At 41.1% G+C, this 20,680-nt stretch overlaps 1 protein-coding gene across 1 annotated transcript in view; it reads left to right on the forward strand.

The window, feature by feature from the left end:
• Window positions 1-15,051, forward strand: part of MAMDC2 (MAM domain containing 2) — a 140,739-nt gene extending 125,688 nt beyond the window's left edge. The window contains exons 12-14 of the mRNA XM_080911374.1: window positions 8,527-8,786; window positions 13,880-13,964; window positions 14,091-15,051. Coding sequence (XP_080767500.1) covers window positions 8,527-8,786; window positions 13,880-13,964; window positions 14,091-14,155 — 410 coding nt within the window. The 3' untranslated portion in view covers window positions 14,156-15,051. The remainder of the gene's footprint in view (window positions 1-8,526; window positions 8,787-13,879; window positions 13,965-14,090) is intronic.
• Window positions 15,052-20,680: the final 5,629 nt, after the last annotated feature.

Below are 20,680 nucleotides of genomic sequence, written 5' to 3' on the forward strand. Positions count from 1 at the left end.
TGTCCTGAATGGGATGGTGGAAGATGAAGGAAATGATTACATATCTCTTTGATTAGATATTTAGGGTGGAAGGTTTCCTGCAGAATGAAATTTTGTGAGGAAAAGTTAGGCCCAGGGAGAGATTGAGGAGACTAGTGTAAACTCATTGTAAAGACTCATTGTAAACTCTGAGTGTGACAGTGCTGTAAATGTCTTTTTTTATTCTGTTGTCACAGAAGACACTGGGACAAACATATCATATTATTTAAAGCAACAGTTCTCAACCTGTGATGACTTTGGGGACCGAATGACCCTTTCACGGGGGTTGCACATCAGATACCCTACATATCAGATATTTACATTATGATTCATAACAGCAGCAAAATTACAGTTAAGGAATAGTAATAAAAATAATTTTGTAGTTGAGGGTCAGCACAGCATGAAGAACTATATTAAAAGAAGGTTGAGAACCACTGATGTAAAGTGACTTGAATAGTTAATGTAATGTTGCTTAGATGGATAGGACTGAAAATTTTCTTTCATGGGGGGCATATCCTAAAATAATAGATTTTGAAGTTTTTCATTTACTCAATAAATTAACAGCAGTTCGTGGAATTTTTTTTTTAGGATGCTGGATGTACACAGCCTATTATAGATCAGCTGAAGAAACATAATTGTAGAGGTTCATTTAGTGAAGCTTTAATAATTATCTGCTCTTTTCCTTAGGTAGCAACAATAAGATTTCTGTTACTAGTTCCACACTACAAGCAATAATGAGTTGCATTGAAAAAGGGAGAGCTATTGCCTGCATGAGAGACCTTGCATTTAGTCCTAACAAACTTTCCTACAGCTACTTTTCAAACGTAGATAAAATAACAAAGGTGGCCTTGAAAGGCGGGACCTCCTGTTTTATACATTGGAAAGGGCTCCACTGAGACTTGGGGAGCAGTAACACAGTGTGCATCTCCTTGATGCCTACCATGTACTTGTTTAGTGTTGATAGTCACAGGACACTTTTTTAATTAACATAATGCATTCTGGGACTTTTGAAGGATATGTGTATATCTGTACAGTGCATTCTCTCTTTTCACGTCCCATCCTTAAAGCCTGCCAGTCTATACTGGAAAGAGCATATATAGTGAAAAGGAAGAAAGGAGAGAGGCAGTCAAAGCTGTTTTTGTAGATAACTGTATTAAATGGTAAGTCAATATAAATCCACTGAAAATGAGAAGCTAAAAAAAAAAAAAAAAAACCCTCTATAAATATGCCAGGTAGCTCTGTGCCTGTCAGAATCAATACATCATTATATATAACAGATCCTAAGGAGATTCCGTTTCTGGCTTAATAAGGATAATGCAGAAAGACCTTTCCATAGTCTGAGATTAGCATGGAATAGTCTCATTGAAAGACAAAGCATCCAGCAGTGAACTAACAGTCTCTGCTCTTTGCTGGTTGTAAAGCCTGGGGCATGATTACATGGCCTCTCTGAGTCTAAGTTTCCTCAAATATAAACCAGCAATAATGGTTAATGCCTTATTAGTCCCTAGGGTTGCTCTGATGATTAACTGGTAACACATAAAGCCACTGAAATGTGTGGTGTTGTTATTTTTACAATTCGTGAATCTTTTATTGAATCTGATGTCTGGCTCTGTTATGCTTTCCTGGACTCACTGTTTAATACCATATGTGCCTCTATAAAATAGAAAGTCATTGCTATTAATAAATTTTCTTAATAGAAAGCAAAAGATTTGGTAGAGTCATTAAACCCCCTAATCATATTCTATCCATCCCCAGAACATCATGTGATAAGAGTATAGCTATTTTTAGGTTTGCCAGTAATACCCATAGAGATGAAAGCTCATAGCCAGCCTGCCAGAAGTGTTCTTTTATAGACTAACAGCCTGTATTCTGTTTTCATGCTAACATGAAGTTTAATGCTTGAATAATACAGATGAGTAACAGAACTAAGAAGTATTACAAGTAAACTATTCAAAGGGAAATATTAAATGCAAGCAGCATATGATGGACAAGAAGTACCATGAAGACAGGGCCTGGATGATGAAAGCTTGGGAAATACGTATCAATTAATCACTGTACGAAAACAACAACTCAGGCACCCTCCAAAAACCTCTAACCCTACCACTTTGCTGCCATTAGAAGAAAGCAAGCGTTCTGTGACAGATGGAGAATGGCTGGCGTTGGGTGGCGTGGACTTTGCAGGATTTATTCCTCGGGTCCCTGTACCATCTGTGTGAGTAGCTGTGTCCTACAGAAGCTGCAAGTTTCCTAACACTGCCGGGCCTCTTATTTACAAGCCAGTGATAGCCAGTCACGACAAACCTCCTGGTGTTTTATTCCCATGTATGTGATGCCAAGCTGCCAGGATTCTTTATAGGTATTTGTTTTAGAAGGTTACTTTAAAAAGGGGGGGAGGATTTTTTGTGGCCAAATGATAATGAATGAATAAATCAACAGATAACTATCCAGTTTATGAGAAATCCCTTCCCCACAACCCTCGTAGCCTCAGCTCCTGGTCCACTTAGACTCCTAACCAGTCTTTCTACCCCATCTTTTCTCCTCCCAAAAAAGCATCTCCATTCACTGTCTTTATGATTCCAAAGAAAGACACCATCTCTTTCCAGATACTCTTGAATGTTTGTTATGAAAATTAAACTACTTTCCAATGTACTACTAACTCAAAGTAGAAGTCTTCTTTATTTCTAAGAACACACATCAAAGAATGATTTAATTTATTCTTTGTGCTGTTAAGACAAAAGGAAAACTTGTATTTGAAGTGTTGTTTGGGTTTGTTTTCTTTGTTTCTTTTGTTTTGTCTCTTGAAGCAAGGTCTTGGTAGCCAGGTGGCCTCAAACTTCTGATCAGGCAGGGGCATGTGTATGATGTGTATGCATGTGTGTGTGTGTATGTGTGTGTGTGTGTGTGTGTCTGAGCATATGCGTGTATGTATGTATTTGATTGAAGAGCAGCTTAGTTCAAGTCCTTGTCTTTTAAGGTATGTGTACCCAGTACCCAGGCGTGTAACCTAGATGCTCCAATGTGCTGCAGTCTTTCCACAGCTACCCATGACAATGTCTGATACTATCAGATCCCGCTTTCCCAAAGAAGACTTCTATTAAAGGCTTTTGATCTAAGATATATTTATTTAATATATATGAGTACACTGTAGCTGTCTTCAGACACACCAGAAGAGGGCATCGGATTCCATCACAGATAGCTGTGAGCCATCCTGTGGTTGCTGGGTCTTGAACTCAGGACCTCTAGAAGAACAGCCAGTGCTCTTAACCACTGAGCCATCTCTGCAGCCCTGTAAAAAGGTTTTTAAAGATGAGGTAAAATGTTTAAAAATGCAACATGAAATCTACTACTCCATATTCTAACCTAAAGAATTAATTGATAAAAACTGTTAAAATGCTAGACATCTGGTGGGGCTGATTGGATAGGCCCTGCCCCCCTCCCCCAAGCCTCACCATCATTTCTGCCAAAAGTCCTTTAAGGAGCCCCTAATCTAGCAGCCTTATGGTGCCTAATGCCTGGGCCCCACCTGTTATTCAGGAGCTGCCCGTGCTTCCTCCCCTTTCCCCTTCTTGGGTTATGACCTGTGGCTTTATAGTTAACCTTTCTCTGAAACTCAAAACAGTGGGGAAATGTACATGGTGAGCATTTGGTTTGGGTTGGTGGCATTAAGCACATCACCTCACTGTGAAGCCACCGTCCCCATCCTGCTCCACAAATTTGTACCCATTGAAAACTAACTCCTTATTTCTGACAGGCTTTTTTTATCATGGCTAAACTAAGTGGGTAACACAGCAAACTCAAAAGTCATGAATCTGGGAAAGGGACAGTCAGGGAGTCAGGGGTGGAGGGAGGTATCGATGTGTAGAAGATCGTAGGAGAGGGTTGGGAGAGAATAACTAGATTGCATTGTGTATAGATAAAATTGTCAAACTAACCTAATAATCATAAGTGAGTATTCCTAGAGACACACTTTTTTAACAGTTGTTTTTTACCAAAGCTTTGATGATTCACCTTATTATCAGGAGTGTTCCTCCAGACTCCTGAAAAGAGCTCGCTGCTCCTTCCACATGGGCCTCATCCTACAGGCTGTCAAAGCCCCTTTCCAACCCTGTAAAACAGAGCCAAGTACCTAGCAGAGCAGCTGTCTCTCAGTTAAGGATTGTGAATACAAGTGTGAGTTTCTGCTTCTCAGAGCATCACAGGTGCCTGACAAACATCAGAGAGCTTGGTGCCCCAAGCACCAAGAGAGTCATGGGACTCCTACATCCTAGACATCAAACAATAGCCTACAGAAAGAAAAGACTTTATTCCCCATTCTCACCCTGACAACAATCTTTTCCAGTCTGGAACCCTTCATATGCAGGGAGCGATGAGCTAGCCTCAAGCATCAGTCCCATGATGCTCTCTGCTCCACCCCAAGCCTTTAGTGCTGAGACAGAGCTCAAAGCTTTTCCATGGAACCATTGTCAACACACCGGGCTTTTTTCTGTTTTCGAGACACGTGTGAGGCAGGCTGACCTCTGTGAAGTTCTCTGGTGGTTTCAGGAAAAGGAAGTATCATGTACAAATCAAGAAGAAAGGAGTAGCTGGGTGGTGGTGCACGCCTTTAATCCCAGCCCTTGGGAGGCAGAGGCAGGGGGATCTCTGAGTTCCAGGACAGCCAGGACTACACAGAGAAACTCTGTCTTAAAAAACAAAAAGGAGAAAAATATTTGTAGTCAAAAGGAATAATTAGTTTATACATGGTTTATCATACTCTGATGAGCTGACAAAGTTCTCAAAAATCATTTTTGTAGGAATAGAAGTTAGTCTATATTGCTTCAAATCAGTATTTCCATATACATGTGCCCCTAGTACAAGTCATACCCTGAAGTTATTTGCAAAGGCTAAAACTACTTGAGAGGTAGACTCAGTTAGCATTCTAGAAAAAACACTCCCCTTCCAGACATGAGCTCTCTTCCAAAGAAAGCACATAATTACTTGGGTGAAGCAGGGTGGGTTTCCTTTGAAAATCCACAGCACTAAGCTGAATGCCCTCTGGAACTGTTAGTCTTCGCTGATGGCTTTCACCTGACACCCAAGACTCAGAACCACAGGACAGAAAGCAGACTGCAGGGGCTGTATCTACAGGAGTATGTGGTCCAAAGCAAGGGAGGCGAGGAGGTACAGGCAGCCCTGATTTAGAGTCCACTGGCCTGCCAAGAAGAGCTGTGGCCTAAAATGATCATCACTAAGTGATCCCAAGTCATCTGGCACTCATGATGAATCCATCGCTGCTTACTTTATCTCCCAGCCCCTCGGGGTCTGCTCTTTGCACGTGCACCATGAAGGTATATTTAAAAAGTCATGTCTTTCTTACCAGAGTCAATCTGTAGCAAAGGTCTTTTTATATGGGATTTCAGGTGACCCTTGGAGAGCTCCAAAGCAAAATGCATTTTTTTTTCTTTTCTTTTTTTTTTTTTTTCTTGTTACCTTAAAAATTATTTCTTGAAATATTTTTTTCTTTTTATACAGCTCGGGCTGGCATTGAACTGATAACCCTCCTGCCTCTGTCTCACAAGTATGGGGATTACAGGTGTGTACTACTACACACACCTCAGAATGCTTTTTAGCTGAGCATGCCTTAAGCTATCCTTGAAGTCTACTGTGCTCCTAAGTTGCACATAGGAAGCATAGAACTAGATTGTTTGGTGGCATGGCCATTCTCCTGCCTTGACTTTGTTTTCATAGAACTAAATTAAACATACTCTTCCATTGTGTTTACTTTGACACTAGCTTAAGAGGTACAGAGTTATAGAAAATAAAATACAATAAAGTTTTCCTGCATTGTGGAATGTGAAAAACATTCAGATTCAGTGTAACAACTTTTGTACCAATGAACAAATCACATGGAATAATTTTGAAACAATGTTTCAGGGAATTTTTTTCAATATGTTTCCAGGAAAAATTTGAGACAAGGTCTCATGTAGCCCAGGCTGGCCTCAAACTCACTATATAGTCAAGCATAACCTTGAGCTTTTGCCTCTGCCTCCAAAGATCTGGAACCACGGATGTGTACCACGACTCCCAGCTTTATGCACGTTCATTATTTTAAATACCTCAGATGATTTGGAACTTGTCTGGGAGCATTTTCTTTTATAAGATTTTGATTTTGTCACATCTTGGATTTATAGTAGCTTTGCCTTAGAGCTTCCAACTCAAATGCCTAGCTCACTGCCGAGAAGCTCATACTTTCCGTGTGAGCTAGGTGGAGCCTTGTGCTCTAGAAATGATCAGACTTGTTTGTGGGTTAGTGCTATAAAAGAAAAGAAGTTCATCCATTCGCTCACAAATATATTTTGAGCATCTACCATGCCTGAATCCTTGCTCTAAGAACTAGGAATAAGGTACTGGACTAAACAAGAAAATCTCTGTGCAATACAGAGGAGGGAAACAAAGATTAAAGAGGAGAAAATTAGGTGACCCATTAAAAGGCAATTAAATGTTACAAAAGCATAATAAATTAAGGTAATAAGGGATGAGAGTGCTGAGGGAGTGGGTGAGAGGGAGATGGTGTCTTGAAGTAGTGAAGTCAGAATAAGTCCAATAGGAAAGGTAACATCTAAGCAGGCGCTTAAAAGGGGCACAAAGGGTAAGACCCGAGAATATCTCTAGAAGAGCCAGGCAAGTTGTTCCTGGTGCTGATGTAATCCTGAAGCCATCAGCCTAGACTCTGGGCTGAACCAATGGATGCTTTCAACAAAGGCATGGTACAATTTAGTTTTTCAGGTTTGAGAATATGCCCATTGTTGGGATTCTGTATTCCCCACCCCTCAGTTACCTGGCAATAGGGTATGCTCCACCCAGGTGACCTGGTACTATAAAAGGAGCTGCTTGCCCCCTCCTCTCTCTCTTGCTCTCTCTCTCTTGCTCTCTTTTGCTCTTGCTCTCCTGCCCTTACCCCTCCTCCTTTCCCCCTCTCTCTCCACGTGCTCATGGCCAGCCTCTACTCCTCTACTTCTCTATTCCTCTCTCTCTGCCTCTACTAACGTCTTAACTCCCCCATGACCTGAATAAACTCTATTCTGTACTATACCGTCATGTGGCTGGTCCCTCAGGGGGGAAGGAATTCCCAACATGGACCCCCAGAGGCATCCCCCTTGCCCCAAGCCTTGCCACACCTCCATGGGCCATGTCCCACCCCCCCACACACACAATCTCTTCATTCTTTTCCATGGTGCCAAAACCTAGGACATCATCTTTTTAACAACACCCATGAATTGTGAAGTCATGAGGACCTGAGTTTGGATCCCCAGAGCCCAGGGATACAGTAGCAACAACATCTCTAATCCCAGTTCCTATTGGGACATGAGAGGCAGGGACTAAAGGATGTCCAGAAGCTCACAGAACTGATAAGCTGGCACACATCACAGAAAATCAGCAAATAAATTATGTCTCAAACCAGATGGAAGGCAGAGACCGACATCTAAGGTTCTGCTCTGACCTTCACACACAAACATAGTGGCAGACATGTGCTCACATTGATACACATATGTGTGTATATAAACACACAGATAACACACACATATTGAGCATTTGGATAGATTGCAATAGAAACTGTTGAGGTTAGATTCAAGGTGGTAAGGGAGAAGCAGACAAACAAGCCAGGAATTTGAAACATTAGTCCAAGTGAAATAACAAGACCAGGACACTAGCAATCAAAGGAGTAAGATAAGGCTCTGAGTTATCTTGAGGCAGATAAATTCAGATAAATTCCTTATCCCTCAGAAGTTCTGACAGCCTGGATGAGGAGAGAGAGCAAAGGGGAGAATGCTGAATGACTCACATGTCTGGGGTCTGAGCAACTGGGGGAGCTGGGATAGATTTGAGAGGAAGCTATGCTTGGGCTGCTGGGACAAATTAAAACCCGACACCTTATAAGCAATATACACTTGCTTCGCACAACTGCAGGAGCTGGAAAGTCCAAGATCAAGGTTCCAGCAGCTCTGAGGCCAATGGAGGGTCTTCTTCAGCTGGGACCTTCTGTTCAAGCTCCCCTCCCGTGTAAGAGATGAGTTAGTTTCAGAAGTCCTTGATAAAGATGCTGATCTCATTTGGGGGTGGTCACTGCCCTATGATCTGAGTAACCCCCAACCTCTCCTCTTCATATGGACACCCTAGGCATTAGGGCTTCAGTGTGTGAAACTGGAGGGAGTGCAAAAGCATTTGGAATGTTATCTGTGAAGCAGTGGGATAAATTCGGGCGGGATAATAATACCACAGCTCTAACACTGGTGCATTAATCCCCTTCCATCTATTTAGCTGAATCATAAACCATTAAATGAAAAAAATCATTTTGTGGTCTAATCCTTGTGGCATGTCTATTTTTTCTTAGATCATACATACTCTTCAGGATTATAAAAGCCTGTTCTCGGTACTACAGCTAAAGTGGCTATGTTTCCAGGAATACTACAAATGAAGAAAGTGTGGTGGGGTCTATTTTAATCGTGCCTGCTTTACATTTCTCTCAAGGCTACTACATGTATATCGAGGCCTCCCACATGGTGTATGGACAAAAAGCACACCTTTTGTCCCAGCCTCTGAGAGGCGTCCCTGGGAAACACTGCTTGGTTTTTTTCTACCACATGTATGGAGCAGGAACTGGCCTGCTGAGCGTTTATTTGAAAAGGGAAGAAGACAGTAAGGAGTCCCTGTTGTGGAGAAGAAGAGGGGAGCAGAGCATCTCCTGGCTTCGAGCACTGGTTGAATACAGCTCCAGGAGGCAACACCAGGTAAGCCAGGAGGGGGTGAGAATCCAACAAGAAAGCTCATGCTGAGGCACCTGGTGCTCTCCTGTTTTTGTTTTTTGTTGGTTTTGGGGTTTTTTTGTTTTGTTTTGTTGCTAAAAAAAGAGAATAATTTGTTCTTTTACAGAGTCAAAGATAAAGGTGGCATTAGTTGGAAAAGTAAGCCTAATTAGACTGTTATTGAATAGCTCTAACCAGTGAATGGATAATTAGACAGGGAGCTAAAGCTTTGGACATTTATGTGCATAAAGTGATTGGGATTTTTTTTTCAATTCAAGGATGAAAGAATACCTATTTTGTTTTAGTGTGTTGTGAATGTCAAGTACATTTCTTCCAAAAGGAAGTCTCCTTTCATCTAAATACACTACTGCTGCTCCTGTTACCCATCATCTATTTATTTGCATGTAAGGGCCTTTGTTATGAGTGTGTATAGCCCATAGTGAGTTTTGTAAGCCTCTGTTTGCATGACTATGTTGTTTTAGAAGAAACTGGGGGTCCTGATCCCAAGTCCATGGTCATCACCGCAAACCCCCAACTTTCCACAAGCTATAGAAACCCCCTGTCCTAGAAGTCCTATGCAGTCATTTGAGTAGGTGGAGCTAAAAAAAACTACTCCAGCCTAAAAAAGCCCAGGATAGCCAGAGACTTCACACACCCGTTAAAGCTCTGGAGAGGTAACCTTCAGACTCCCAACTGTTCTTGAAACCACTCTGTAAAATTCTGGGGTGAGCATGCCCTCCAACTAATGCTCCACCTTCTTCTGTAGCTTTACTTCTGGGTGCCAACCCTCCTGGACCTACTCAGCTTTAATCACTGGCTGGCTGCCTGATCTAAGCTCAGGTCGTTCTGAGAAGAGGTATCCAAAATGCAAACTTTTTTTCCCTCACCATTCTAAAACACAAACAGATTTTCTAAAGATCTAAATGGAAGATATCACAACTCAAGTGGCTGTATACATTACCACTCAGGCTGCTACCATGACAGTAAATGACAGGAGGAAGATACTCTGCTGTCTAGGAAGGGTCCGCCAGCTAAGCAGATGTATTAGAAATGGTAGATTGTTCCACAAAGATTTTTTTATGACTGCTCCAGAAGATCCATGGGTCAGATGAAAACTTGCTAACGTAGTTGATCACCATCCAGAGATGGCAGCTCAATCTTGTTAGGCTCCAGGGAAGTCAGACTTTTCATCAAACCTATCTCAAGGCAGCAGCATCAAAAATACCTCAAATATAAGTTCACCCAAAGTGTTAGGTCTCAGGATTCGCCTCAGAATGCTAAATCAGAAACATTGGAGGGCTTTCGAGTCCCAGAAATTTATTTTTAATAAACCCTACAAATGATTCTGATGCAAGCTAAAAATAGAAAAATCTCAAGATTTAAATGAATCTAATTCTTCAGAGATGGCATCCAAGCATTGACACATACATTGACACACATGGGTGCAACATACATGCACATAGACACACACACACACACACACACACACAATTTACAGTGTAGACAATTGTGTCAAATGCCTCTCATGCATGCCAGGAAAACATTCATTCTCTGAGCTATACTCCAATGCCTGTGTGTGTGTGTGTGTGTGTGTGTGTGTGTGTGTGCGCGCGTGTTCTCAAAGTGTACTAATATACAAATTCTCTAAAATTTGAATTCTAAGAGTCAATATACAGGGTCTTAAAAATATATGCTTTGTTTGCTGGGTAGGTAATGTTAGAAATTGTTTTTGGTTTTGTTTTGAGAGGTGTCTTAGTCAGAGTTTCTATTTCTGCACAAACCATCATGACCAAAAAAGGGCTTATTCAGCTAACAGTTCCACATTGCTATTCATTACCAAAGGAACTCAGGATAAGAACTCACACAGGGCAGGAACTTGGAGGCAGGAGCTGATACAGAGGCCATGGAGGGATGCTGCTTATTGGATTGCTTCCCTGGGCTTGCTCAGCATGATTTCTTATAGAACTCATGACTACCAGCCTAGGGCTGGTGCCACCCACAATGGGCTGGGTCCTCCCCCCCTTGATCACTAATTGAGAAAATGCTTTAAAGATGGATCTCATGGAGGCATTTCCTCGAAAAGTGGTTTCTTTCTCTGTGAGAACTTAAATATAGAACCTTTAAATATAGAGAAGGATGGTTTGCCCAATAAAAAGAACATTAATTGGAGAGTACAAGGAGAGATGGAGATGATTAGGTGATAAAGCCAATGGAATGCCAGGATACCTTTTTCAAAGCTTCATATGGCATAGTAAAAGTTTTGAAATCATTCTAAAAGCAGTTGGAAGCAGGCAGGAGGATTGAAGTTAATGATCTGCTCTTGAGCAGTAGCTCTGGTGGCTCCTTGGAAAGCACAGCCCTGCAGGAGGCAGGGTACTTGGGCCTATAACTTGGGTGACAGCCCTGCAGGAGGCAGGGTACTTGGGCCTATAGCTTGTATGCTAACAAGAGCACCAGTCTGGTTAGAAAGCAGCAGTAAAAAGTCATCAGAAGCCTGCAGGATCTTCCTTTGTATCCCTTCTGAGACGTAGCCAAGGCTGAGCTTGAGCTCATGATCCTTTCTTAGCCTTTCAAACACTGTGATCTGGGGCCATTAAACCACCATGCCTACCTCTACTTTGTTGTCTTATAAGTGCCTTAGTATTGGTAACTTTGACCTGCTTTTTCTTGACCAAAAGAAGAACCTATCAGTTCTATTTCATAACTCTTTAGGACCAACAACTTAAGAAAAGTTATATCCTAATGACTTAGTAGACTTTTCACATATAAGCATATACATATACACATACATATATACATACACATCATATCCATATCCACATAAACATATCATCATATACATATACATTATATATGTATATATCATATACATATACACATATACATACATATATACCTATTGGGTAACGTGCAAACCAGCCAAGGCTTCCAATCTTGTGAAAGTTAGACCAGTATACATGTACTACCTTCACTAAAGTTCTTCACAGAGTTTTACATGATACTTGCTTTTAGTTATAGCTGCTACCAAAACGTCAACTGTATATTGAAGGAAAGGAATATAGACCCATCTAATGTTGATTCTTTGAATGACTTCCAACCAGTAGTTCCCACAGTATTGCTGAATGTCGAATATTTTTATCTGAAATTTCAAACTATCCTCCAGCACCCTTGTAAATACACTTGGATTCCAGTTTGGGAACTAATAACATATCTAATTTAATCCTGTATTTGTTGTCATTGTTCTATAAATAAATATCTGCTTATTGGTTGCTACAGGATAGGGTTGGTTAGACTTAAAGCCAAAAGATAAGCTATAATAATCTTGTACATGAAGAAAAAAATTGTTACTGGATATCTACAATCACACAGAGAAGTCACAAGTATATCACATGCTTGTCACTTAAATATTAAGAAAATTCATAATAGGTTTATAAAGTCCACAGTTTGGCTAAAACACAGATTATTCAGAATATCATTCCATCAGAATTTGTCTATTATAGTTATTTGAACCCAAAAACCAGACTGTTGTTGGTATTCAGAAATGTTTACTAATTACATTCATATATTCTTCTATAACACTAAAACATTTTACCCCTTATCGTGACAGTTAATTTGATTCTTGTTTAGGGTTGCATATAAATTAGAGTTCTCTAGAGAAACAGAGCTCTGGGAAGATGGACAGGCAGAGGAACAGACAGATCAAAGGGAAGAGAAGGATTTACTATAGAAATAGGTTGAGAATTTCCATAATGTGCAATCTGCAATCTGGGAACCAGGAGATCTGTAAACACGGCTTTGTGTATCTCTGAGAACAGGAAATAATGCTCTAACCGTCAGAAAAACCTGAAGCCTCAGCTGATATGAGTCTTGGAGACCAAAAGCTTCTGCCTCTATCCACACTGAATAAAGGTCGCAAGCCTGATCTGGGCCACTGCTTCAAAAGCCACTCTCCTCTAGAAAGTCCTCCTCAGACATGCCCAGAAATAACACCTTGTAACCACCTTGATGCCCCTGGAGCTGAGAAAAATTCGTGTTTAAAATTAACTATTACATTATGTCCTTAGAAAGTTTTCTTGTCCTTATTTTGTTATGTGTCTATTAATAAAGCTTTATTAATTTCAAGATAATCACATAAACTTATTAATTATTTCATTTTTATTCTTAATTTGATGTAGCTTTAATAAAATTAGCTTGGGTTTTTTTTTTAATTTTATTTTAATCTAAAGCTTAAACTAATCTAATGACACAGATGGAGCAAGTATGTCTTCTGGACAGTTGTCATTACCCACAAACCTCTCTGGAGGATTCAGGCATTTGTTAGGCATTATTGCATTATCCTTAAAGCTGGTGATCTATTTTTCTAGATCAAGAATATTTGATTCACTGTTTTCTTCAAAGATTCATGACACAGCGTTCCCCTTTGGTGTTGTGGTATTAAACATAAATGAATCTCTATCTTTTGGTCAAGTTAATTACTAAACTTTTCCACCTAATGCCAGCACCAAAGGTAAATTCCGTGGGAGCCTAAAGACATGGAAGAGTCCATGCTAAAGACATAGATGCTAGACAGAATGTTCTAAGTAGCTCAGATTTGTCAGGTCGCTAGGAAGTGCTCCTGGTTAAGCATCTCTGGTGTGCTTCCCAAGGAGGCCAGCAGAGTCACCTAGCCATGGCGCTTCCCTGTGGAATATTTAAGTTCCAAAGAATCTAATTTAGATTTGTAATTTTATTTTCGTTATTGTTGTCTGAAATTTATAAAATTATAAAATTTATTTTATCTTATAGACTGGGCCTCACCATGTTTCCCTGGCTGGCCTCAAACATGCAATGTAGACCAGGCTGCCCTAGAACTAACTCAGTAGGTCTACACTGCCTGGAATTTACAGCAATCCTCTCACCTTAGTCTCTAGGCTGCTGGGACTGTAAGGACCAGGCTTGACTTTGTAATTTTGTGTCCTTTTCCTTAAAGTTATCCCCAGCAGTTATCAAAACTTCCAAACCACAAAGACCTTCCCTGGCCAACACCGCTGCATCACCTTGGACTCCCTCTCTAAATTCGAACTTCATCCTTTTTTCAGATCATCTTTGAAGCTACCCGGGGAGTGTCAATAAGAAGTGACATTGCCGTAGATGATGTTAAGTTCCAGGCAGGACCGTGTACAGGTAATACTTTCCCCAGTCACATGAGCTGGGTTAGAACAGGGATTTTTATAATATAGTCTCAAGTTGGAACAATTCAAAATTATCTTTTCTGCAGAGATAATAACTACTGTCTGCCTTTTCTGACAGAAATGGAAGATGCAACTCAACAGTCATCAGGATATTCTGAAGACTTAAATGAAATTGAATATTAGGAAATTATCTAACTTAGAGTAAGAAGACAAAAGCTGTGCCTCTCCTCAGTCCCAGCAAAAACAGAAGGAATGGACGCTGGATAATCTTAACTATTGCATAAGCTGAAACAACTTCAGAAGACCTTCTTTCGTTACTCTTGAGAACTATAAATATATACATTGACTCAGGGCTTTCCTCTATTTCCCCCTGCACATCTGACAACTGTCACTAGAAGTACAGGCTGCTGGTTTTACATAAAGCATTTCATCTTAATTTTGATGCCAGCTGAAACAGGAATGTACTGTGTTCCAGGCACTCCCAAGTACACACAGAAAGTGCACGGTCAGAATGAAGGCATTCAGTGAATGTACTGGGAGACTGGCTCTTGGCGGTTTTCCTTTTGAGTATCAAGAATGAAGAGTTTTCTTAATAATGCATAGTCAGTAATACCTGCAAAATGGATGCAGTGTTTTATGGTAACACCTTACTCTGGAAATAAGGTCACATTTGTATCTCTGTGTATTTGATTCACAGAAAAAGAGCTACAAGTCTTTACTGGATCACCATAGGTATGAGAAGGGCATTTTTCATGGAGCCCCAGGGTAAGTCTATACTAATTCATACTACTTGCAAAGCAGTGCCATCTTCTTTCTTTTCCCTTTCAACTGCCTTGGGCAGTCACCAGGAGCACCTGGACAGAAATGCACCTTTTCAACAAAGCAAGCTTGAATTTTTAATGTACATACACCCAACAATTTTTATAAACATGTTGAACAATTAGACTGATTTTGATCATAAATATTTTTAGTGACATCTTTAGTAGTATGAGTTCAACCACATTTGCTAAAGTATGGTTTTTCTACTGACTTATTTGGAGAATTATATATGCGTGCAATTATGTGGCTAATCAGCTGTGTAAAACTTCAAAATTGCCTAATAAAAGATCTTTTGAAAATCCTCTCATTGGCAATTAACTCATTACTGAATTATTTGTCTTTATCAGAACCTATCCATTATATAACTGCAAACTCTAATTTGAAGATCTATTCTGCCATAATTAAATGTTTTAAGCCACCTTATCAGTGACATTGCTACGTGCTTTCATATAATAATTAATATTTAAAGATTATTTTTTTAAAAAGATTATTTTATTCTCCATACTTATCTCAACTTCCCTAAACTTTATCTCTAGAGTTAAACTCTAAAGACACAACCTTTCTTTGAGCTTTTAAAATGAAATGTATTCCTTGGTGAGCAGCACATGCCTGTCATAGTGTGAGTGGTTCTGGCTTTCACTGAAGAGTCAGTTCTCTGAGTGCTTTCAACCAGTGGTGACAGATGCAGGAACCCACAGCCAGACCTCAGGTGGCGCCTGAGAAGTCTTGTGGAGGAGTAAGGGGAAGAAATGAGGGAGCCAGAGTGGTGAAGGCACCACCAGAAGACCTGCAGAGTAAACTAACCTGGGCCCATGGGGTTCACAGAGACTAAACCACCAAACAAAGAGCATGCATGGGCTAAGCCTAGGCCCCTTACACATGGAGCAGATGCACAGCTTTGTTCTTCATGTGGGCCCCCTGACAGTTAGAGCAGGGGCCTGTCTCTGACTCTGTTGTGAGGCTTGGATCCCTTTCCCATAGCTGAGCTGCTTTGTCTGTCCTCAGTGGGAGAGGATGCACGCAATTCTGCAGTGACGTGATATACCAGGGTGGATGGGTATCCACGGGGGGCGGGGGGATCTGCTTCTCTGAGGAGGAGGGGGAATAAGAGAGGAGGATGTTAGAGTGGGGAGGAGAAGAGGAAGAGGGTTGTGATCAGGCTGTAAGGTGAATAAATAAATTAATGGAGGAGGGGAAGAGAACCAGTTCTCTCCTACCTCCCATGTGACCGAGTTTGATTTGGCAGGCTTATCTGCAAGTACCTATAAGTGCTGAGAGCCATAGCACCAACTCAGGACACAGAGTCTGTTATTACTTATATGTTCTTGGTGCCCAGAAACAAAACCGAATGAGCAAATGAGTTTAATCTCTTCCCTCATCCACGAAATGGAAACATTAGTAGCTAAGATCAATACCGGGGACGAAGCTCAGCGAAGGAGCACTTGTTGAACAGAGCAGGGCCTGGGCTTTGATCCCGAGCACCATGAAGACAGAAGGAAGTGAAACGGCTGAATATCGGAAGGTGGGAAGTTACTTAGGACTGCACAGCTCTCAAGTGCCGGAAGGTAAAAGCCAACTTCTTAGCTTTGCCAGGCTGTGAATCCACTGGCCCCATCTGTGAAAAACACCACGCCTCCCAGCATGCCACATTACTTAGAAAATAAAGATACTCAGCCATACATAAATCAACACCCCTAGGTTTATAGAGGAAGAACTAAATTCATTCTGTAATAAGATCGGATTTTGTTAATGAAAATTTTCCTCCGATGACTCGACGCAGGTGCGATTGGAATTTGATGTGCATTCGGCATCATAAATCTCTCACAGCATCACTCCCACCTATAACGATATCACATTGTTGAATGAAGGAATGAACACTCTTAACCAACTCATATCTGAGTACACAGTGAAGTGTTTGTGCTGTGTGATAAATGAATGAAGTATTTCTCTGGCATCCTTGACGGTGACATAAAACTTTATGTAATCATTCCAGCTAACACTTATTGAAGACCTACCTTTCCAGAGACAGGGCAAAGATGTCATTTACTACTTAATCCTGACAACAAACCCATGTGATAGGTCCGAGCAGCAGTTTCGTTTTCTACATAAGGACACTAAATTTGTTCACGATCAGCCAGTCAGCGCGAGCCCCGGTTTGGAACCCAGCCCTATTGTGCTGCCATTCTGTGTTCTAACCTTTTTCTAAAACAGCCTCCTCAGCCTGCAGGCTCTTTCCTCACGTCCCTCAGCAGTATGGATTATAGGCTAGCCAAAGGCTTCCCCTTTCTAGGTAAATAGCTCCAAGACAGGGCTAAGGAGGTGGCTCCATCAGCAAAGCATTGCCATGTCACCCTCAGGATCTCAGCTAGAATCCCCAGGCACCTGGTCAATAAAACATTTAATATGGTGGCAACTTGAGGAGCTCTAGGTTCAGTGAGAGACCCTGTCTGGGGAAAAATAAGCAGAAGTTAGTGGGTTGGAAAGACGGCTCGGTGGCTTAGAGTATTATTTTCAGGTAGGAAGGAAAGAGGTAATCATCCCTGGCAGTTGCTAAGAAACAATCTGTGTCCTTTTTAGAGTCGAGGGCATGGAGAGTGAACCGAGTGACTTGCCCTCCCCCTGGTTTCTGTCCTTTGCAGGTTTCCACAGCTTCGTGCTTTGCTTTCCTTTCCGGGTGGCCCTTAGCATTCCTTTTGACTATGTTCGATTGGATAAAAATAGAGACATGGTCAGCACAGCATAATTTCCCCAGGTTTAGCAATGGCCAGGGAAGGCACACTAGTCACTATGGTGCTACTGAATTTAATCCCAGTCTCTACATTTATCCCGATTCTCGGCAGCACCTAAACACCCAAGCTCTTGAAATAGAGACAGCTTTCTCTGCAGATTGCCTTCCCTCTTATGATTCACCATCTGCAGCGGAGGTTATTTATGTAGGGATGGGAGGAATAGCGCAGAGATGGAGAAAACAGTAACTCTGATGTGAGGTCTGGCTTTATATGGAAGAACAGAGTTCAGAGATGATTTCTTAAAATACCTATGCTCTGGGCATCTCATCAAGCATGAAAGTTACAAAGACATGCACAGATTAGTGAAGGAAATGGGAAACAAGACAGCCAGCACAATTTCAAGAAGCACAATGTGGTCATGTGATCAAAGTCCATGGGAAAACCTGGGAGCAGCATCTGACAGTCAAGATTCACAGTGTAGCATTCCAGAGGTCTGGATGCTCTCTTGACTTACTCTTGGAGGGATAAGACTTAGGTTTCTTGGTGTCTTACTTCTTTGTTTCTCAATAAAACAAGAACTGGAGAAAAATAAGTTTTCTGATACTACTGGATTTCTGCCATGTGGATCTCTGTAAAGAAATATAGCACATCCCAGAAATTAGGCAGCCTGCTTATGGATTCTGACTGCCTCTGTTCAAATTCTGATTTGACGGCTTACAAACTAGAATTGACAGCAAGTCTTTTTTTTTTTTTATACCCTCTGGTTCCTTTTCCTACTTTGCAAATGAGAAAAAGTAGTTACTATGAAGAATAACAAAAAGCAGTAGATGATAAGACATAGTAACACATGCCTGTGGGGCTGGAGGGAAGAGAATCAGAAATTCAAAGTCATCCTTGGTTCTGTAGAGAATTCAAGGCTAGCCTGTGCCATATAAAACTTGGTCTCAAAACAAAGCAAGGCCCTCAAAATACCCAACAACAACAACAACAACAATGTAATCCATACAATAACATAGACACATTTAGTTTTGGACACATAAGTCTTCCCAGTTTATATAAGGAATTAGTAAAACTCAGTTCTTTGTTTTTTTGTATAAGGGAAGTGTGAACTTAGAGTGCCATCTTAAGGATAAAGCAGCCATAGAGCCAAGTCTCCATGCTTTTCTCTAACCAGTGGCTAAGCAGGGTCTTCTCTTTCTTCCCACAGACGTCACTAACTGTGCTTCTCCTGAACTGTACATGAACTCCTCAAAAGGCTTATGCTAAGCCAGACTTCTTTATAGAGCCATCTTTTTCAAAAAGTGATCACCTAATTTGGTTTTCATGAGCTACTTCTGGATTATCTAAATGTTCAAGAAAAGCACTTATTCAGCACCAATGTGCACATGGGTTCCAAATACCCATGTATTCCAAATATTTTCATACCAGAAAGGGTATGAAAAGTCACCTTGGAGGTGTATAATAATCTTCATTGGTCCTTTTGATTAGATATTACTTTTTTAAAGATTATTTATTTATTTATTTATTTATTTATTTATATAAGTACACTGTAGCTGTCGTCAGACACTCCAGAAGAGGGCATCAGATCTCATTACGGATGGTTGGGAGCCACCATGTGGTTGCTGGGATTTGAACCCAGGACCTCTACCTTCTACCACGTGGGGTTTGGGAATCAGTCTCTGTCCATCAGGCTTCTTGGTGAGCATCTTTATCTGATTAGCCATCTCTCTGTCCCTCTTGCCATATTTAAAAATTGTTTTTAGGAGACTTTTGGTTGAGTTTGATCCAGTGCATATTTTATAATATATAACCATTCACTGTGCAACCTAATAATTCATGAAGTATTAGAGGAGGGACTAAATTGTGGACAGTAATATCCAGATAAAAAGTAATATCCATGGCTGGAGAGATGGCTCAGTGGTTGAGAGCACTGACTGCTCCTTCTTCCAGAGATCCTGAGTTCAAATCCCAGCAACCACATGGTGGCTCACAACCATCTGTCATGAGATCCGATGCCCTCTTCTGATGTGTCTGAACACAGCAACAGTGTACCCACATACATTAAATAGATAAATCTTAAAACATTTTAAATAAAATATGCCAAGAACAGATAAGGGGTAGAAATGAAGTGGAAAGGAATATCAGAAGGTATTTTACAACATGTACCTACTGACATATAAATATGTTGCTTATTTAAAATATTAAAAATATGGTAAGAAATAAATGCTGGGGAAGCACTGAGATGGTTCAACAGTTAAGACCATTTGCTAATATCCAGAGGACCTGAGCTCTGTTCCAGCACCCATGTCAGGTGACTCACAATCACTTGTAAGAACACCACCACCTTGAAGCATCACCTCCAGAGGATCCGATACTCTATTCTGCCTCCACACACACCTGCACATCTGTGGCATACATAAACACAGACAGACAACTGAAAGTCCCTTTCCTGTGGTCTAATATTCATGGTACTAGAAAACAATGTGCAAGCTGCCAAGGGAGGGAGGCAATTAACCGTTTCTGCCTAACTGAAATACCTATGAGCAATGACAATTATCAGCATAGTGAGATATGCAGAAAGGATCTTGCATTCAAAATGGTGGTAGCCACCAGCCTCTGTAGCACTGAGCAGCCCTTTGAGGGGCTCAAAAGACCCAGGGAGGCTTTGAGGGGAGACAAAGTACGCAGAGTGCTCAGTATCTCCAGAACAACTAAAATAAAGGCAGATCATATGAAAAAAAAATGCTTTTCAAAGTAAAGTCAGGAGGAGGGATAGCAGAAGAGGAGCTGCCCACACAGCCCAAAAGGGGAACTAGAGACTTGGCTGCCAGTATAGCACTTCACACTGCACTCCCTGCAAGGGGCACAACAGATCAAGTCTGAGTCAATGCCTGCATGCCCAATGAATACCAACCAGTGAGTACCATGCAGTTGGTACCAATGGCAAGGAGGTGTGCACTCAGCTGGAGCTCATGCAGATCCTGCCACCCAACCCTCTGCTCAGCCACAAGATGACCCTGGCCCTGCACAACCACAGGACATTCAAGATGAGTCTCAGCCCAGTATTTATGGCACTTTAGAAGACAGGAACCTCATTGAGCCAGACTAATGACTCATTGCAGTAATGCTCGGGCAATATATATACATACAAACATATATA

The sequence above is a fragment of the Micromys minutus genome, assembly GCF_963924665.1.
Source record: "Micromys minutus genome assembly, chromosome: 2".
NCBI classification, from domain to species: domain Eukaryota; kingdom Metazoa; phylum Chordata; class Mammalia; order Rodentia; family Muridae; genus Micromys; species Micromys minutus.